The following is an 18812-nucleotide window of genomic DNA, read 5'->3' as shown; positions in this document are numbered from 1 at the left end:
GGTTTGGCAGTTGATTCATCAAATCTTTATAAAGAGGTTAAGAAGTGAACCAGAGGGATTTTTTTGTAGTTTGGTGTATCTGGGTTGGCGGCAAGGGCAAACCGGTTAAGCCTTAACTGGTTTGGGACTTTCAAACTTGAACTGAACTGGTTCTTAAACTGGTGAAGCCATCTGACCAAACTTGTTAAGCCTAAACTGGTTTAGCCAAGCCGATTAAGCCCTAACAGGTTTGGCCCAAGTTGGTTCGGTTGGGCTTGTGCCATCCCAAACTGAGCCCAAACCGGCAATAGCTCAGCTCAAGCTTAAACCGAACTGAACCAAACTGTTTAGAACAGCTTAATTGTTCGGTTTAGGCTTGAGCCGAGCTGTTGCCGATGGCCCGATTCCTACTTGTGTATATTTGTACATGTGTGTGTTTATGTGAGGTATGCAGGGGTATTTGAGGAAATTGAGCTTCCGTCACTCATGGGTGGGTCTAAAGAATGAGTGAGTGTGAAAAATGGAGGGGGGGGGAGATGATTGACGTAGGGATGATGTCAACACATCAAGTGGTTGTAGGTAGGGATCGGCAACGGCTCGGCTCAAGCCTAAACCGTTTGGCTTAGCCGGCTTGAAAACGGCTTAGCGGCTTAGCGGCTCGGCTCGGTTTAGGCTTGGACTTGCCTTAACGGTTTGAGCTCGGCTCGGCTTGGCTTCAGCCTCGCCAAACCGGCTCAAGCCGGCTAAGCCGGCTAAACCGTTTAAGCCGTTTATAAACTTTAGAGAGGGGGAGAGAGACAACAGACAAGGGGAAAGAGAGAGAGAGAGTAAGGGAGGGAGAACTACATAGACGAGGAGAGAGAGAGAGAGAGGGAGGGAGACAACATATAAGGAGAGAGAGAGAGAGAGAGAGGGAGGGAGACAACATATAAGGAGAGAGAGAGAGAGAGAGAGTACACAAACGAGGAGAGAGGGAGGGAGACAACATATAAGGAGAGAGAGAGAGAGAGACTACACAAACGAGGAGAGAGAGAGGGAGGGAGACAACATATAAGGAGAGAGAGAGAGAGAGAGAGGAACTACATAGAGGGGAGAGACAGAGAGACTACACAGAGGGGAGAGAGAGAGAGAGAGAGGAACTACATAGAGGGGAGAGAGAGAGAGACTACATAGAGGGGAGAGAGAGAGAGAGATGAACTACATAGAGGGGAGAGAGAGAGAGAGGGAGGGAGAGTCGAGACCATAGACGTGAGAGACAGAGAGAGAGAGGAACTACATAGAGGGGAGAGAGAGAGGATTTACATAGAGGGGAGAGAGAGGGAGAGGGAGAGAGGGAGAGGAAGAGAGAGTCGAGACCACAGAAGTGAGAGAGAGTGGGAGGGATCATCTGAGAGAGAGAGGGAGGTAGGGAGAGAGAGAGAGAGAGAGACAGAGGTTTCTAAACCGGTTTCCAAGCCGGTTTGGAAACCGGTTTACAAGCCGGTTTAGCCTAAACCGGTTTGTGAACCGGCTCGGCTCGGCTCAGGTTTGAGATCCTGTAAACGGTTTAGGCTTAGCCGGTTTGGCCTGGATCAGGCCAAACCGGCTAAGCCTAAACCGAACCGTTGCCGATCCCTAGTTGTAGGTACTATGTTGGGTGTTATGTTTGGCTTGTGTCGCCTTGGGAGAAGTAGTCCTTCCTTTGTTGCCCCTTTGTTCTTTTTTCTTCCTTCTGCTGTTGCTTGTAGCAAGCAGTAGAGGTTGCCTAGCCTCTTATTCTTTCCGCTTTCATGGAGGAGGATTTCCACTAGCCATCAAGATTCAATCCATGGAGAGTCTCTTCCCGACAAATCCCATTTGATTAATGGAACACCTGAGTTTTAGCTCAGTTTACAGGTTATGATGATCAGATTTCTTCTCTCTGACATAGAATACGCTTTGGTGCTTGGATTTTCAAGCACAAAACATTTTGTTCTGATTGTCTCGAAGTGCTTAAGGGAGAATAAAAATTCAACCATGGGAATTCTTAGATAGAATTTCACCTCTTATGAAAATAACACTTCTTTACATAGGTTTTTGCTCAAGAATTAGAATTTCGATCTGAAAATATTGTGGCAAACCTCAAGTAGCTACAAATTTTCATAACAATTTATAATCCACCAAATTACACCATTCATCCAAAAGTAAATTCTCTAATACATCAAGATCAAATTTTGTTAGCTTTCATCTCATGGTGGAACTTGCCACTTGGTTTTATAAAGATTAACATTGTTCATAGTGTGTAAGAAATAAAGAAAATTAAATATCAAATAGAATTTTTGTTGGAGTGATCCTCGGGTTTCGGTATAGTATGTACAATTGCCGACCACTTGGGATTGTTTTCGTTTTCTCTCAATCATATCCCTTATGCTATCCATGGATGACGAGTTTTTTCTATACCTACCAAATAACTTCTTGACCCATATACATGTAGTCTTTTAGCCACCATTTCAAGAACATTGGGCCATGCAAATTTTTTCTTTAGCTTAGTTTCTAGTTATGGTATACATTCATGCATTACAAGGCTTTTGATGTATAGGTGACTCATTGTAGGGTTAGAACTTAGTATTTTGAGAGGCAGCACCACTAGTTCTAAACATTCAAAAAGTGTTATTTTCATGCTAATTACAAAACATTATATGCTCACCCCATCCTCATGATAAGATTTCATGTCTATGAGATACAATCTCAATCCACTGTAACTAGTATACGTAACCAATTCAACACTTAATTATAGATTGTCCAAGGTGATTGTCCATTCATCATATTTCAAGGAACATTAGTAGCTTTTGGCCTCTAAGCTAGTAAAATGGCTTCCATGTCGGTGGTCATGGATTGGTCATCTATTAAGGGGTTACGCTCTTGTTCATGCACTTCTCGTATGTAAACTTGAATTCAATAGGTTTTGTTTTCCTTCCTCGTAGAGAAGATATCATTACAAGGGTCAATAGCCAACTTACCTGCTCGAAAGCGGACAACCAAGTGGGTAGCCATAAGGGTATTTGGTTAGCAAATTGAGTGACAATGAAAGTAATGGAATATTCCACGCCATATATGTCAGTAGTATGAGTGACATTGTTAACTATTACAATGGATGTGAAGTTCGAATCATCTACTTCAAATGGGGTGAATTCTAGAGCAGTACCCACTCAGGTATGGTAGGGAATGTTAGTGTTTCTAGCCACAATGTTTAGGTGTATTTCTAATCACTTTTTAAAAGTAAGAAAAGGGGGAAAAACAAACATTCTTGGACATCACCATCTTTATCCAATTAAGACATCATCTTCCCTTGCGAAATGGATGTGCACTTGCAAATGGTTTGACTAGGGTGAGACATTCACTTACCAAAGCTTAAACCTTGTTTCTCATGTTTTTGTAATTTTGGATCATGCATTAGGTGCGATGGGGTCATGTGAGTCCCCATGGCTAGTGAGTTTGGGGACCATTTTGCTAATTTTTGTCATTTCCCCCCTATCGTTAACAATGACGTTTTTTTTTCCATAAAAACTATGCTCCATTGGTATTAAAATTAAAAATTCCAAAGGCAGTATACAAATAGTACATAATATTTTCCATCTCCACAAGTCTATATCATCAAAGAAAGGACCAAATATAAGCGATGGCATTTGGCAAGATAAGGCTAATTATAATCCATGAAAACAACCCTCAACCTTTGCCAATAACACCTTTGATACGAGCTGGGGTATTAGTTTGTTGGCGATTGACAACTATTGATGGCGTGTGTCGCCACCAATCTTGAAATATCATTCTCTAGTCATTGGATGTCTAAACCAAAGTGGGATATTGCAAGGTGGGCAGTTTATATTGGACAAGTGCTTCCAAAGAGTAATGAAGGTGTGCAAATGTAGTTGGTATTCAAGTGGCCAACTTGCATGCTCAACTCTTTTCTCTACCGGATGATGGAATCTTTTAGTGTTTCTCTATCTCATTTGCTTGTAGTTTCTTTTGCTTGTAGTTTGCTTGTGTTCTTTCCAAGTTCTTTTCTCAATTCTTTTGCTAGAAGTATTGTTCGTTCTATAGGTTTCTTTCCAAGTTGTTATAAAATTTCTTCAGAATTTGGTTTCAATGCAATGAGTTTCTATTAAATAACTAGAACACCTATGTAATTCTCACTTGATTACTCTTAAGCTCTATGGTGAGCTCCTCGTGGTTTTGTTCAAGGATTGTTACATTGTTCAACTCATGGCAATGAGTTGAGCCTTCTATTCTGTAGCTTGACATTTTTATCTCAGATACGACATGCTAGAGTGCTAGGTTTGTAGTTAGAGTTCCCATAGGGAAGAGGAAATTGGACCATTTACAAGGCCAAATCCCACATTCCTTACTATGGTAGGGGGAGTCATTTAATCAAGACGGGTTGTATACATATGCTTTCAAGGAGACTCGATTGAGTCAAGTTTGACTTGATTTTGTCAAAGATGACTATTTTCCTTCTTCAATCAAATTTGACTTTATTGTGTCACATATGAGAAATATGACTCAATTGAGCTGATTCCCTCGATTGAGTCAAGTTTGACTTGATTTTGTCAAAGATGACTATTTTCCTTCTTCAATCAAATTTGACTTTATTGTGTCACATATGAGAAATATGACTCAATTGAGCTGATTCCTACTCAATTAAGCCATTTTGAGTTAATTGAGTCAAAGATGAGCAATTTGACTTGATTAAGTCGATGGTCAGTAATCTAACTCAATGGAATCAATGTTGTCTAGATTGACTAATTGACACATTGATGACCAACTCAATTGAGTCACATGTGTGTTGACTTTTAGGCTTATATAACTAACTCTAGGATTGATAAATAACCATAGTATGGATAATTGAATTAATTGGTGACCTTATAAAGATATAATTGCATGATTAATCATATGAAGGGAGCTCTTAGGGCGATCAAGAAGTTAATGGGGCATCAAAAATAAAATGAAATCTTTTTCTTTTAACCTTAAGTATTGTTGATTAGATATGGGAATGAAAATTTAAAAAACCTATTGTATTTAGGATATATTGAACCATCAAGTTTACAACAAACTTGGTTTCAAGTGGAAAATTTTCACCACACTTGGAAAATAAAGAAAATCAACGTCAATGGATGTTTGGAGCATGTCTCCTTCCAATTACATCAAAATAAACCACCCTCGATATATTTTGTTTGTTGTCTTGTTTCTACCCCGATGTTGCACTAAGGAGGTAGGAAGATTTACTTTTATGTACATTGAGTAGTGTGTGAGATCGATGGAGAAGATAACTCTTCCCCATATGACAAAGTAGTAGGTTGTGCTAGTTGAGATCAACAATATCTCAAGCTTCCTCTGATTCTTGTCTCTTGTGCCTCTTTTTAATTGATCACCCTCCCTCTCTATTTTTTGACGTTGTTTTTCACTTTTTTTTTCTTATTTTCAACCAAGCGGATTTTTTTTTTTCTTTTTACTTTTCGTTTCTTACTTTACCTTTCCGTAGTGGCATATGGACAATAAGTAAAATGTAGTGCAACAATTATACAAATAGCCCCTACCTTTTTAGTTATATTGCATTTTGGTTGTCGGTTCCACTTGAGTGGAAAAATCCCCACAATTCTTTCCCTCCATCTCAAGTGGGGGGCATAACCAAACTTGTTTTTTGTTTGCAAGCTTCAAGCTTCTCTCTTCGCAACCACTTTGTCATCATCATGTTGAAGCCATTCTCAACATGCATTTGCATTTCTTCAAGCACATCTCGATCCAATGGTATCTCACATCAATGTGTTTAGACTTAGAATAAAAGGAAGAGTTCTTGCATAAATGTATCACACTCTGACTATCACAATGCAAATTATACCTTTCTTGCACCAAGCCCAACTCATGTAGGAATTGCTTCAACCATAACATCTCTTTACAAGCTTTCTGTGGATAAAAGCACACATTTTTGAAGTCTCGATTGCTAAGAGACAACTCCCTTGTAGAGAAACAAGCTCAACATAGTGCAACGTGTGAACACACCTTTTGAGAATCTATAATTACTCAAAGGTCAAGAGTCACACCACTACGCTCTACACATTAACTATGTGTCATAGAATCATATTCTATGACACATAACTAATGAGTTACATATTCCCCATGACTACCAATCTTCACATTCCCCAAGAGAGAGTGGTTGTTGTAGTTAGTTAATGAAGAGAGAGGGTGACTATATATAAAACACCATCCTCATACTTCATATTAAGTAGGTTGTGACTCCTTGTAATGCTAAATTTTTGTATCTATTACTTTACTTGTGAATATACATCTTCTTCTTGAGTATTCCTTTATCTATCTATCTTGTGTTCTCTCTTCTCTCCTCTAATTCATCTCACACATACACATAACACACATCTCTTCCGTTACACAAGAATCATACTCGATTCTTTACATGGTATTAGAGCAGTTTGGTAGCTCGATCTACGCCCATCCATGTGTGTTGTGTTCTACGTCGACGTTCGAGAAGAACCACTCCATCTCTATTGTAGTGCGACTACATAACTCGTGTTCGAAAGAGGAGGAAAAAAGAAGAAAGAAAGCTTCATCAACATAATGAATACTCAAATGGGGAGCGCTCTACCTAGCGAGAAGCTAGATCGAAATACCTTTGCATCTTGGGAGTACAAGATGCACCAATACCTTGTCGGCCAAGGCTATTGGGGTTACATCAAAGGAGCACAAGAAAACCGACCCGACCCAAAAAACGCCGACTACGCAACATGGGTGTAAGCGGCAAGCCGAGTGATGTATTCCTTGGAGACATGTGTTCATGACCACATGCTCGGCTACATTCGAGAAGCCGAGACACCAAAGGAAGTGTGGGAGAATTTACGAAAGATTTTTGCCGCCAACAGAACCGCGAGAAAGCTTCAACTCCGCCAAGAGTTGAACAACATCCAACAAAGGGATATGTCCATCAAGAGCCACACCTTGAAGATCAAGGAGCTTTGTGACTCACACGACTCGATAAGCCTCAATGTGGATGATGATGAGATGGTGCAAATATGCCTCGACGACCTTGCACCACGGTTCGGCGCGATAAGGACCGTTGTATTAGCACAGGAGAATCCGCCCTCCTTCTTCAATCTTCAATCCATGTTGTTGGTCAAAGAAAACCATGTTCGAACAAGGAGCAATGCCTCGGAGGCCACATGCTTTACTCACACTCAGACGGAGGAAGAGGACGCGACCGTGCAAGAAGAGGTCGATTCGGCCAAGGACGAGGTGGACGAGGCCCAACTTACGAAAACAACTCTCAATTTCGGCATCAAGACGGAAGCCATCGAGGAACCTTCAGAAGAAGGAGGAGTTTCCATTCCGGTTCGAGCCGACAAAACTCGGTCGAATGCGGATATTGCGGAAAAATCGGTCACCACAAAGAAGAGTGTCGTAAGAAGATGTGTGAGTCGGCTTCCACTAGCCGACAACTCACCAATTACGCCACCAACTCTGACTATGACGATCGTGGCGGAATGTTCGTGATAAGACATAGAGTAAATTCTATGTCGGCTTCTACTTCAACTAGTGCCTCCGGTCTGGAAGACGTATGGTTCGTCGACTCTGGTGCCTTGAACCATATGACGTCTCATCAAGAATGGTTCCGAGAACTTCGAGAGCCGGAACGACCTGGCTACCCGATTCGACACATCGGCAATGTCCCATTCGGTAAAGAAGGTAACCAAACTTTTATTAAAAATGTCTTGCATATACCAACCATTACGAAGAATTTGGTCTCTGTCGGCCAAATTGTTGAGCAAGGGATGCAAGTACGATTTAATCAAGGCGTTTGCCTCATTGAAAAAGAGGGATGACTCATCACTCGCGGACGAAGAGAGGGCCAAATGTTCATCCTCGACTCGCACGAGGTGAAATCCGCCATGTTCGCAAAGGGCACGAAAGCTAATTCTAACATAGAATTATGGCACAAGCGGATTGACCATATCAACCTCCCAAAGCTCAAGGCAATGCAATCGAAAGGAGTCATCATCGGGCTCCCGACATTCAAGGATAAAGAGATTGAAGGCATGTGTGCCGCTTGCCAATTCGGCAAGAACCATCGGCACCCATTTTCGAAGGAGAGGAACGTGAGCAAAGGTGTACTCGACGTAATTCATTTCGATGTATGGGGTCCAGCTCAAACGGCTACATTCGGCGGATGCCGATACTACGTGGCCTTCATCGACTACTTCTCTAGGCACACCTGGATCTACCCCATGCAGCAAAAGAGCGAAGTGTTCGGACACTTCCAAAAATTTAAGAGTGAAGTTAGAAAGCCACATGCTGACATGTACGATATCTTCGGTCGGATGGAGGCAAGGAGTACTTCTCTGACGAATATTCGGCTTTTCTACAAAAAGAAGGAATTCAACGAGAGTTTTTGTGTCGACATACGCCACAACAAAACGAAGTCACTAAACAAAAGAATCAGCACATCCTCGAAGTAGCACGGGCCATGATGAACGAAAAGTACCTGCTGAAGTCGTACTGGGCAGAAATGGCTAACACGGCCGTATTCCTCATGAATCAGTGTACGACATCAGGTGTGCACGAACTTACTCCGCACAAGAAGTTTTTCAGAAACAAGCTGGACCTATCACTTGTTCGGATATTCGGCTCCATTGCGTACGTGCACATCCCCGACGAAAAGGGACAAAATCTCGACCCGAAGTCAGAGAAATGTATCCTCGTAGGTAACTCACTGGAGCAAAAGGGGTACAAGTGCTATAACCCCTCAACTTGAAAATCTCGAGTAAGTTGAGACATCGTTTTTGACGAGTCTACATCTTGGTACGCACAGAGACAACTTTGACTCCAATTCCGCTCGACCCGGAATTTGCCGAAATAGAGATAGAAGTTGGAGATCGGCTCATGCGCATGTTTGAAGAAATCCCGATTACGACAAGGCTTAGTGGGCCACAAGAGCCTCCAAGCAAACAGAGCACATCTCGGTCATGTCCGAAGTTGGACAAAGGGAAGGCGAAAATGCCAGAGTATGAAGATGATCACTTCAACGACAACGAATTGACTCACTCCCTCGATAGTGAGTTTGAAGGCTTTGACATCCAGACAAATGGAGCGAAGAAATCCTTAGTATCCGCAAACGAGAAGCTCCGCCAATCCACCTGTGAAAAGAACCCTGTAAGCCGATTCGGGTACAAAGCTTATATGGCGTACCATTACGCCTTTATGATGAAGGTAGTGATAGTACGGGAGCCAAAAATGTTTTCCGAAGCCGCGAAGGACCCAGATGGGATGAAGCGATGAATGAGGAGATGCAAGCACTCTCCAAAAACAAGACATGGGATCTTGTCCCCCACTCACCGCACAAAAAGGCAATTGGATGTAGATGGAACTACAAGGTGAAGTATAACGCCGACGGCTCCATAAACCACTACAAAGCTCGACTCATAGCAAAAGGATGCACAGACGCATGGAGTCAACTACGAAGAGACATTTGCCCCGGTGGCAAAGATGACGACTGTGCGGACTGTGATCGCACTCGCTGCAACGAAAGGATGGCACCTCCACCAAATGGACGTCAAGAACGCCTTTCTTCAAGGTGAATTAGAAGAGGAGGCATGGTACAACCACCCGGCTTCGAATCCAACATTCATCCGAAAGCCGTATGCCAATTCAAGAAGCCTCTCTACGGCCTCAAGCAAGCACCACGTTCTTGACATTCGAAGATTACGCAATATCTTCATCAAATCGTCTTTTGAATGTCGAAATCCAAAAACTCCCTCTATGTATGAAACGACTCTAGAAGCTCGATTGTCATCATCCTATATGTGGATGATCTATGTATCGATGGAGTAAGCTCCTTGATATCGTGGTGAGATTCGGATCGGCGTATACCCTCTTGATGGCGAATCTGCCAGAGATGGTTGTCGGATACCTCCGAGCCTCACACTCACTCAACAATTAGTAAATGATTGAGCACGATATCTCTCTCACTCTCTCAAGCTCTCTCTCATAGACAATAGATTAATAGATATAGACAATAAGAAGGAAGAGCACGTCTATTATTAACCCTCTTTGCTAAGAGGTCTAGCACCAACAAGGAGAGAGATTAGTGTTCTCTAACTAAACACTTCACTAATCTCTCTTAAGCTCAAAGGTTACAAGAAGGAGGAGAGGACGCTCTAGCTCTCATCAATAGGAGATCTTTACAAATGGGAGAACCCCTACAAAGCCACTACTATGTGGTTTATATAACTTTCACGTTTAGGGTATGGGCCTTTCACACTTGACCGTCTCTTTGCTTTCCTTTCCTCTTGTCGTTTCCTCTCCGTACTATGTCCTTGTTGATGCGTTCTTATTCATTACTGGTTGTGTTGTTATTCCAGCGCTTAACATCCCCCCCAACCTAATGAGTGCACACTCCTGGGTGCATTGTGGGAGGGGAGCTTCGGGCGTCAGGGGCGAGTAGAATTGAGTAGGGGGGTTCGTCGGGGGGGCGGGTGGCGGTGCAGATGATGGCGAAGACGACGGATGTTCAGTGGTGGTAGCCGGATTTCCTGCAGTTGGTCGGTTGTTGTGAATAAATCTTTCTTGGGGCCGGTGAGATAGGTGCAGGTGTTGTGGCTGGCGAAGGGAGAAGGGGGGTTTCGATTAAAGCTTATGTAAGCGGGGAAAAGACACGTGTCAATCATGGTTTCAAAATCCCGTTTGTAGGTGGCAGGGAGTATGTTGACACGGGTCCAAAGGTTGACCAGTTGGCGGCGAGTTGGACCTTTGTTCAAATCGAAGGCGAGGCCCCACGTTGGGTGGTTGTGCTATTGGAAGGGGGGGGCTTCGTACGGGCCAGAGTCAAGGAGAATGAGTAGAAGTTGTAGAAAGCGAAGGCTGGCTTGAATGTCGGGGTCCAGGACGTCGAGGTATGTACGTAGGAATCTTCGCATGACCCGGATCATGCCGGGTTCGGTCGGGGATGTGAGCGGGGGTTGGGGGAACAACAGCCAGTTGAATTGAAGAGTGGGTAGGCGTGCCTGGGCGGCGCGAAAATCGTGCCATGGCCAACGACGAGGGAGGGGAAAAAAGGTGAGGCTGGTGCGCAGCTCGCGGGGGTGGAGGGCGAGCCATTCGCGGAAGGATGTGTGTGCGAACCAAGGGAGATTCGAGGAGGGGGTCGGCGACAGGGTGGTGTCACCCTCGAGTGGGGCTGGGGTTTGCGGCTACCCAAGTAGACATCTTATCGCGGTAAACATGGGGGTAAAGGAAGATGTCGACTTGGGGTTCGGAGGCAACTTCGGGGTACTAGGTGTAGAGGCGGGTGAGGAGTAGGGGGGTCTCGCAAAAGTCAAACTCCCAGGGAATGGGGGCGGCAGATTGATTGTCAAGACGAGTGTCCCAACTGGTACCACTTTCGATGCAATCAAGGGCGGTTTGGAGGCCGTGGGTGAGTTGGTAGCGGTCGACCAAATTAGCGCAGAAGGCCGCAATGTTGAATTGGACGCTAGGTGTCGGGTTCATCAGGTGAGTCATGGTCCCACTCCAGGTCGATCTCCGGGAGGAGGGGAGAAGGGGGGTGTGGGGGTAGGAGGGCACGAGCACGAGCCTCATCGAACGTCATGAGTTGATACTCGTGAGAGACGTCGAGGTATAGGGTTAATTCCGGTATGTCGTCAGCCTCGAGGTCAATGGGCTAGTTGAATGTGGCATATTTGATGCTGAATATGTGAGTACGAACCCCGATGTCCTAGGCGGTTTGCCAAGCGCGTATTAGCTAGAGGAAACCGAAAGGGGGTACAGAGGTTTTTGTGTTTTCCAATAGGGTGTGTATTAGAGATTAGGTACTAAAGTAAGCATAAAATAAGGATATATCAATGATAGATCTAGAAAGAATAGAGAGAAAAGAGAGAAAGAAGGGTGCCGATCCACCCGACCACCCCCGAGCGAAGGGATCGAGACGGACTCGAGCCTCGATCGGCGTCCCATACCACCGCCTTGGCGTCGAGTCGTACCTGGATGATAGCGCGCTTGCTACAAGAGTCGTTCCACTCACGGACAGAGTCTCGACGTAGTCAATGCATGATGAAATGAGGGTAGCTAGGCCTCTTATTTATAGTAATTCTCAAGGCCCCCAGCCATGTTCACACTTGGCCTCATGGGTTGTCTCAATCCCGAGGATTAAAAGTAATCCTCCCCTTCTTTAGACTCTTTGTTTAACCCTCACACTTATCCACGTGTATAGAATACTACGACAATTCTCACCACAGGATATTATATGGTCATGCCCGTAACATACTCCCCCTCTTTAAAACATTGCACTCTTGCAATGGAAAGTTAGGAAAGTTAGTTGTTAGAGTCGTTTCGCGTTCCCATGTGGCATCTTTGATTGATTTATCCATCCATTTTATTTTAAATTCTCGGATTTCCTTAGTACGTAATTTTTTTGTTTTAACATCGAGAATTCTTTCTGGTACATGTGGTTTAGAAGATAAATCTTCAGAAGTAACCAGAGTTTCAGTTGTAACTGTATTGTCGCCAGAACCTAGAAGTTCTTTTAGACGACTTACATGAAAGACTGGATGGATTCCAACACCATCGGGAAGAGCGAGACGATAGGCTAATGATCCAATGCGTTTGAGGACTGTAAAAGGTCCACAAAACCGTGGGGCTAACTTAGCGCACTTACCCGTAGACAATGTCTTAGAATTGTGAGGTACACGTAAAAATACCTTCTGTCCAGGGCTGAATACACGAGGTTGCCTATGATGATCGGCATAAAAACGCGCTCTATCCTGAGCTGTTTTTATATTATCCCGTGCAATATGCAACATATCTTGCATATCCCGAAGAAAGTTTTGCGTACTTCGCAACTCATCATGATGTATATTAACATCAATCGGGGCTCGTGGCTGAAATCCATACATCAACATAAAAGGACTATATCCCGTCGACGTATGCTTGGAGCTGTTATAAGCAAACTCCAAAATTGGGAGGTAACGTTCCCATTTTGTTGGTTTTGCACCAACGTATGCTCGAAGCATGTCCTCAATAATTTGATTTACTCGTTCTGTCTGTCCATCGGATTGAGGATGATCCGTGGAGCTCATGCTCAACGTAGTTTCTAACTTCTTAAAGACTTGCGTCCAGAAGTCACTAGTAAACTTTGGATCTCGGTCACTCACGATATCCATCGGTAACCCGTAAAAACGAAATAACTCATCAACGAATTGGTAAGCCAATTCAGGAGCTGTTACCGTGGTTTTAGTAGCAATAAATCTGGCCATTTTAGTTAGTCTGTCAACCACAACCCATATGGCATCATGACCTTTTTGGGTGCGAGGAAGGCTAACAATAAAATCCATGGATATACTTTCCCACTTATTATTGGGAATGTCCAAGGGATGTAAAAGTCCTGCGGCTTTAAGTCGCTCGGCTTTGTTAACCTGACATTGGTGACATTTAGTCACATAGCTATGTATGTCAGGACGCATCTTAGGCCAATAAAATTGAGTGGAGATGAGAACGAGTGTACGATGTATTCCAGGGTGCCCTGCTGAGGGTGCATCATGGCATTCAAAAAGAATTCTCTTTTTGACCTCAGGCAAATCTGGAACACAAACCTTCCCATTACGGTAGAGCAGACCGTTAGCAATGTGGAAGTATTCCTTCGAGGGTGTGGTGGTGTCTGTTCCAGACTCGACTCTTGCCCAGTATTTTGCAAAATAATTGTCATCAGGATACTTTCCTCGAAGGTGATCATAAAGATCTGATGTTATTTCAGTGAAGCTAAGCATGTTAACTTCACGGATGCGACTTAGTGCATCAGCGACAGTATTCATGGAACCTTTACGATATCGTATGGAAAAATCAAAGTCCTGGATGAGATCAGCCCATCGTGCCTTACGACCTTTCAGGTCTTGTTGGTCACAAAAATATTTCAAGGACTCGTGGTCCGTAGTTACCACAAAGCGATTTCCATAAAGATAATGGCGCCATGTTTTGAGCGCATGTATAACCGCAAATAATTCCTTTTCTTGAACGGTATACCGACATTGAGCAGAATCAAGTTTCTTACTCTCGAATGCTATTGGTTTACCATCTTGATACAAGACAACACCTATAGCATAATCGCTTGCGTCGGTTTCAACCTCAAAAGGTTTTGAAGGATCGGGTAAAAGAAGTGAAGGAGCCTTGCATACCAAGTCCTTGAGTTCCTTAAAGGCGAGGTCTAGTGTAGCATTCCACACAATAGGTTTTGTAGACTTACGCGTTTGACCTTTTAGAAGATCAGTAAACGGCGTCGTCAATTGTGAGTAATTACGAAGAGATTTTCGCAAAAATCCGACAAAACCAAGGAATGATCGAACTTCTCGAATATTCCGAAGAGTGGGCCAAAGCTTGATTTTCTCGATGCGAGAAGGATCAATTTCAACTCCTCGTTCGGTTATGAGATGTCCAAGATAAGTAATTGATTTCTTGAAGAACTCACATTTTGAGATCTTCGCGTAAAATTGTTTGTCACGCAATATTTGTAAAACAAAGCGGACATGTCTAGCATGTTCTTGTAATGTACGGTTATAAACTAAAATATCATCTAAGAAGATAACGACAAATTTTCCAAGTTGTTCTTGGAAAATGTCATTCATTTCTTGTTGAAATGTAGCCGGAGCATTGGTCAAACCAAAAGGCATAACCAAAAACTCATAATGGCCGTAGCGCGTACGAAATGCTGTTTTAGGAACATCGTCCTCACTTATTCGTATTTGATGGTAGCCAGTACGGAGATCAAGTTTCGTAAAATACCGAGCTCCCTGGAGACGGTCAATTAGATCGTCAGCCCGGGGCAATGGGTACGAATTCTTGATTGTCACTTTATTCAAGCGTCGGTAATTAATACACATACGCCATGTGCCCTCTTTCTTTTTAACCAAGAGAACTGGTGCACCCCATGGAGATTTACTATAACGTATATAACCCATTCGTAAATAGTCCTTAAGTTGCTTAGCTACCTCATCCTCTTCAGATCGACTTAGGCGATACGGAGGTATACTAATGGGTGCAACGCCAGGTACAATATCTATACGATGGTCTATATTACGTTTAGGAGGTAAACCATCGGGTAGTTCACTCGGAAAAACATCACGAAAATCGTTTACGATTTCATCAAGTTGTTTTTGTTCAAAATATGTTAATTGACCCGAGACATTATCGATATTGTAAACGTGAATGTCCGGATCAAGTACACAATAAAATAACATAGAACAAGACAACTCGGATATTGATGGACACGAGGAAACAATCGAGAGGGATTGTTTTTTTACACATTGAATAAAATGCGTACAATCGTTGAGTACAAAAGAAATGGAATGGCGAACCCAATCAATAAATAAAGAAGAGCTTTTATTATAAAACCAGGGATAACCCAGTATTACATCGGTGGTACTAAGATTCATTACATGGAAGTCTACTTCCTCTATATAGGTATCAATAGAAATTCCTAAAGAATGAATCGCCCCGTTGATGTGTTGTACTCTTCCATCAGCCAAGTGCACCGTGTAGGTGTGATCACTTACGGTGGGTTGGATTCCCCATATCTGTACCAAACGATCATTCACAAAATTGTGTGAGCTTCCCGAATCAAATAAAAATTGTACGGGAGATCCATTGATATACCCGTTTGCACGTAGTAAATCATTGGGACCCAATACATAATGAGGGAAAGAACATTGACAATTACTCAAATGATGTGTATAGACCTGAAGGACATTAGGAATCTGACCTTTATGGTCTGTAGCTTTAGGTTTGGCGTCGTGCTCTTTTCGTTGGAGCTTACGACATTGCTCTTTTGTATGACCCTTCTTTTTGCAGAATACGCAAAAAGGATGTTGTCGCTTATAATCGCGATCCATGAATTCGTTGGGTGTCTTGCGTTTCCCAACGAATTGCGACTGCTTAGTCCCGGGCGCTTCGTTGGGTTTGTTATGGTCCTTCTTCGAAGTGCGTTGATAGCGAAGAACTATCTCAACGGCCTCTTCGAAGGATTTTGGATCCTTATCGTGCACTATCCAGTGATAGTCCGAATTGGGGATGCCATTGACAAAACAAGCTATTAACCAATTGTCCCCTTCTAGACCCGATTTTTGGATTTGGGTTCTAGCATGGTGGACATAATCTTCTAGCGAGGAAAACTTCCTGCTAGAGAGGTTCATTAAAGCTTGTGCTGCCTCGGTTCGAGAGGGAGGTTGTAGAAATTGACCCTTGAAAACTGTGACAAAGTCTGTCCAGGTCTCGGGCAATCTCCCCAAAGTTCGGAGCCCACGCCACCAAGCGGCGGCCTTACCCCCTAGTTCTCGGCCGACATATGCAATCTTCGTACTATCTGGCGTGGGATAGAGCTCAAAATGAGACTCCCATCGGCCCAGCCACGTGCAGATTGCTTCTTCGGTTCTTTCCTTTTTATCTCCCGTAAATGGCTTTACGACAAATGATGGTTCACCCTGACGCTCATCAGGTCTATTAATCTCATTTTGGAGACTAATGACTCGTGCCTCGAGAGCACTTTGAGATTGCCGAAATTCGGTCAACTGCTGCGCGGTTGAACTTAGGAAATGTTGTACTTGTAAAATATACGCCTCAATGGACATTGTCCCAGGAGGATTTCCTTGAGTTCTTTCCGCTTGAGCGGAGGGCATCGGGTCGTTATTCTGAGCCATTGAATGATTATTTCTGGCAAAGAAATAAGATAAGGTCAGACAAATAGTCATAACATCTTGTCGTGGTGTAAACATATCATGGGCAAACATTAATCGATATCATGATCTCACGTCAATACCCCTCTAGACGTATGAGATGAGGTTCAAGATCAGGTTACTATGGTAACACAGAGGTGTTTTAAAAACCATGGGGGTGACAAATGAATGCCTTTCCCTGATCTCTATATCGATTTTTTTCATGGCGGCTCCCCGAGGCTCAACCATGTATGTTCGCGTCATGAATAGTTTATACACGAAAAAAATGTTAACAATAAACTATGTTTCTGTGCCCACGTATGTGGTTTCGGCTCTTTAAGTCCTATTACGAGGACCCCGAAGTGCACTTAGACCTAAAGTCTAAACATGTATTATAATCATATGTATCAACGATGTTGTATGGTGTTGGTCATATTTGAACTCGAGACCTCGAGGACAAATACATTAAACACTTGAGCCAACCAAGTAGATTGCGCGTCTTGAATGTTTAATGTTTGAGGCGTATTCGAGATATGCGAGGCATTTGCCCCTATATGTTTTTTCTTTAAAAGAAACATATAGGTCAAGTGGCCTTATTTCTCCCTCATTTATTACCCACTATGGTTGTACGCTACCTAACCTCAAGCCTCGTAATTACGATGGCATATGCCAAAGTGTAAGCTAATGGTCAAGCCGAATGAGCCCTTGTGTCTTCGTAGGCTCATGTGGCCCATCACATGGTCACGTCATTACGAATGCCACTCGTAAGAACGAGCTCATGGTGGCATCGTATCCATGTAACGAGGGGAGATGTTGGATACGTGTGTCATTAGAGCGACCCTACTTGATGTGGATCAAGCCCGACGTATTCAACATCATTTTGGCTATACGAGGTTCGTTACGTAACGAAATATCAAAGTGACCAACGGGAATTTCAACAATAAAAATTGTTGATAAAAGGGATGGTGACAACGCCATTCTCACAAAAATGTGAGGACGGCCACCAAAATCCTCTCCCCAAGTAGGAAAACATTTGATATGAATCACGTAATCTAAAATATACACATATGTCCATTTCTCACATATATACGATCAGAGACGTATATAAGTGACCACATATGCGTATACTAAATGAATCGTTTTTTTTATATAGCCAACAATGATGTATTCGGGATACGTAATCGAGGCATATACCTCTACGCACACGAAACATCCGAAAATAAGGTTAAGCGTAATTCACAATTGAGGTATTGACCTCTTACGCATAGTAAATCCAACGCATATCATTTCGAACGAATCGAGGTATTGACCTCGTACGCGAACGTAACATATGTTCGTGAACGTAATACGCAATTGAGGTAGTAACCTCGTACGCATACGACACTCATCACATATGATTTATATGTCAAACGAGGTATTGACCTCGTGGACATATGTAAACGTTTAAGATAACCAATTAAATACCACGTCAACATCATTGAATATATGAAAAAAAAACTACATATTAAGTATACACATGTATAGAAGGGAGAAGAAAAATTAGATAAAAAATTAAGGAAAATTTACCGAAGTTCTTTCGCTAATCCTTGTCTGCATGAAGGCGACCGCACAACGATCAATCGCCATCCCACGCGAAGACAAAAAGAAAACCAAAAGAAACGTTAGTACATATGCTCTGATACCAAATATTAGAGATTAGGTACTAAAGTAAGCATAAAATAAGGATATATCAATGATAGATCTAGAAAGAATAGAGAGAAAAGAGAGAAAGAAGGGTGCCGATCCACCCGACCACCCCCGAGCGAAGGGATCGAGACGGACTCGAGCCTCGATCGGCGTCCCATACCACCGCCTTGGCGTCGAGTCGTACCTGGATGATAGCGCGCTTGCTACAAGAGTCGTTCCACTCACGAACAGAGTCTCGACGTAGTCAATGCATGATGAAATGAGGGTAGCTAGGCCTCTTATTTATAGTAATTCTCAAGGCCCCCAGCCATGTTCACACTTGGCCTCATGGGTTGTCTCAATCCCGAGGATTAAAAGTAATCCTCCCCTTCTTTAGACTCTTTGTTTAACCCTCACACTTATCCACGTGTATAGAATACTACGACAATTCTCACC

At 43.1% G+C, this 18812-nt stretch overlaps 1 protein-coding gene across 1 annotated transcript; it reads right to left on the bottom strand.

Moving 5' to 3' along the window:
• Positions 1–2038: 2038 nt before the first annotated feature.
• On the bottom strand, positions 2039–18591 carry LOC147860547 (uncharacterized). The gene is made up of 4 exons (XM_087324120.1): positions 18562–18591; positions 18258–18281; positions 16153–16689; positions 2039–2087 (listed from the first exon to the last, which is right to left on the bottom strand). Exons 3-4 carry the CDS (start codon positions 16674–16676, stop codon positions 2039–2041), a joined length of 573 nt encoding a protein of 190 aa, XP_087180246.1. The 5' UTR covers positions 16677–16689; positions 18258–18281; positions 18562–18591.
• Positions 18592–18812: the final 221 nt, after the last annotated feature.

The sequence above is a fragment of the Azolla caroliniana genome, unplaced genomic scaffold (genome assembly GCF_043228905.1).
Source record: "Azolla caroliniana isolate FFs.n. ecotype wild unplaced genomic scaffold, voAzoCaro1.0.p SCAF_9, whole genome shotgun sequence".
Lineage (NCBI taxonomy): Eukaryota > Viridiplantae > Streptophyta > Polypodiopsida > Salviniales > Salviniaceae > Azolla > Azolla caroliniana.
The sequence above is the reverse complement of the archived record's forward strand: the minus strand, read 5'-3'. Positions and strand labels throughout refer to the sequence as shown.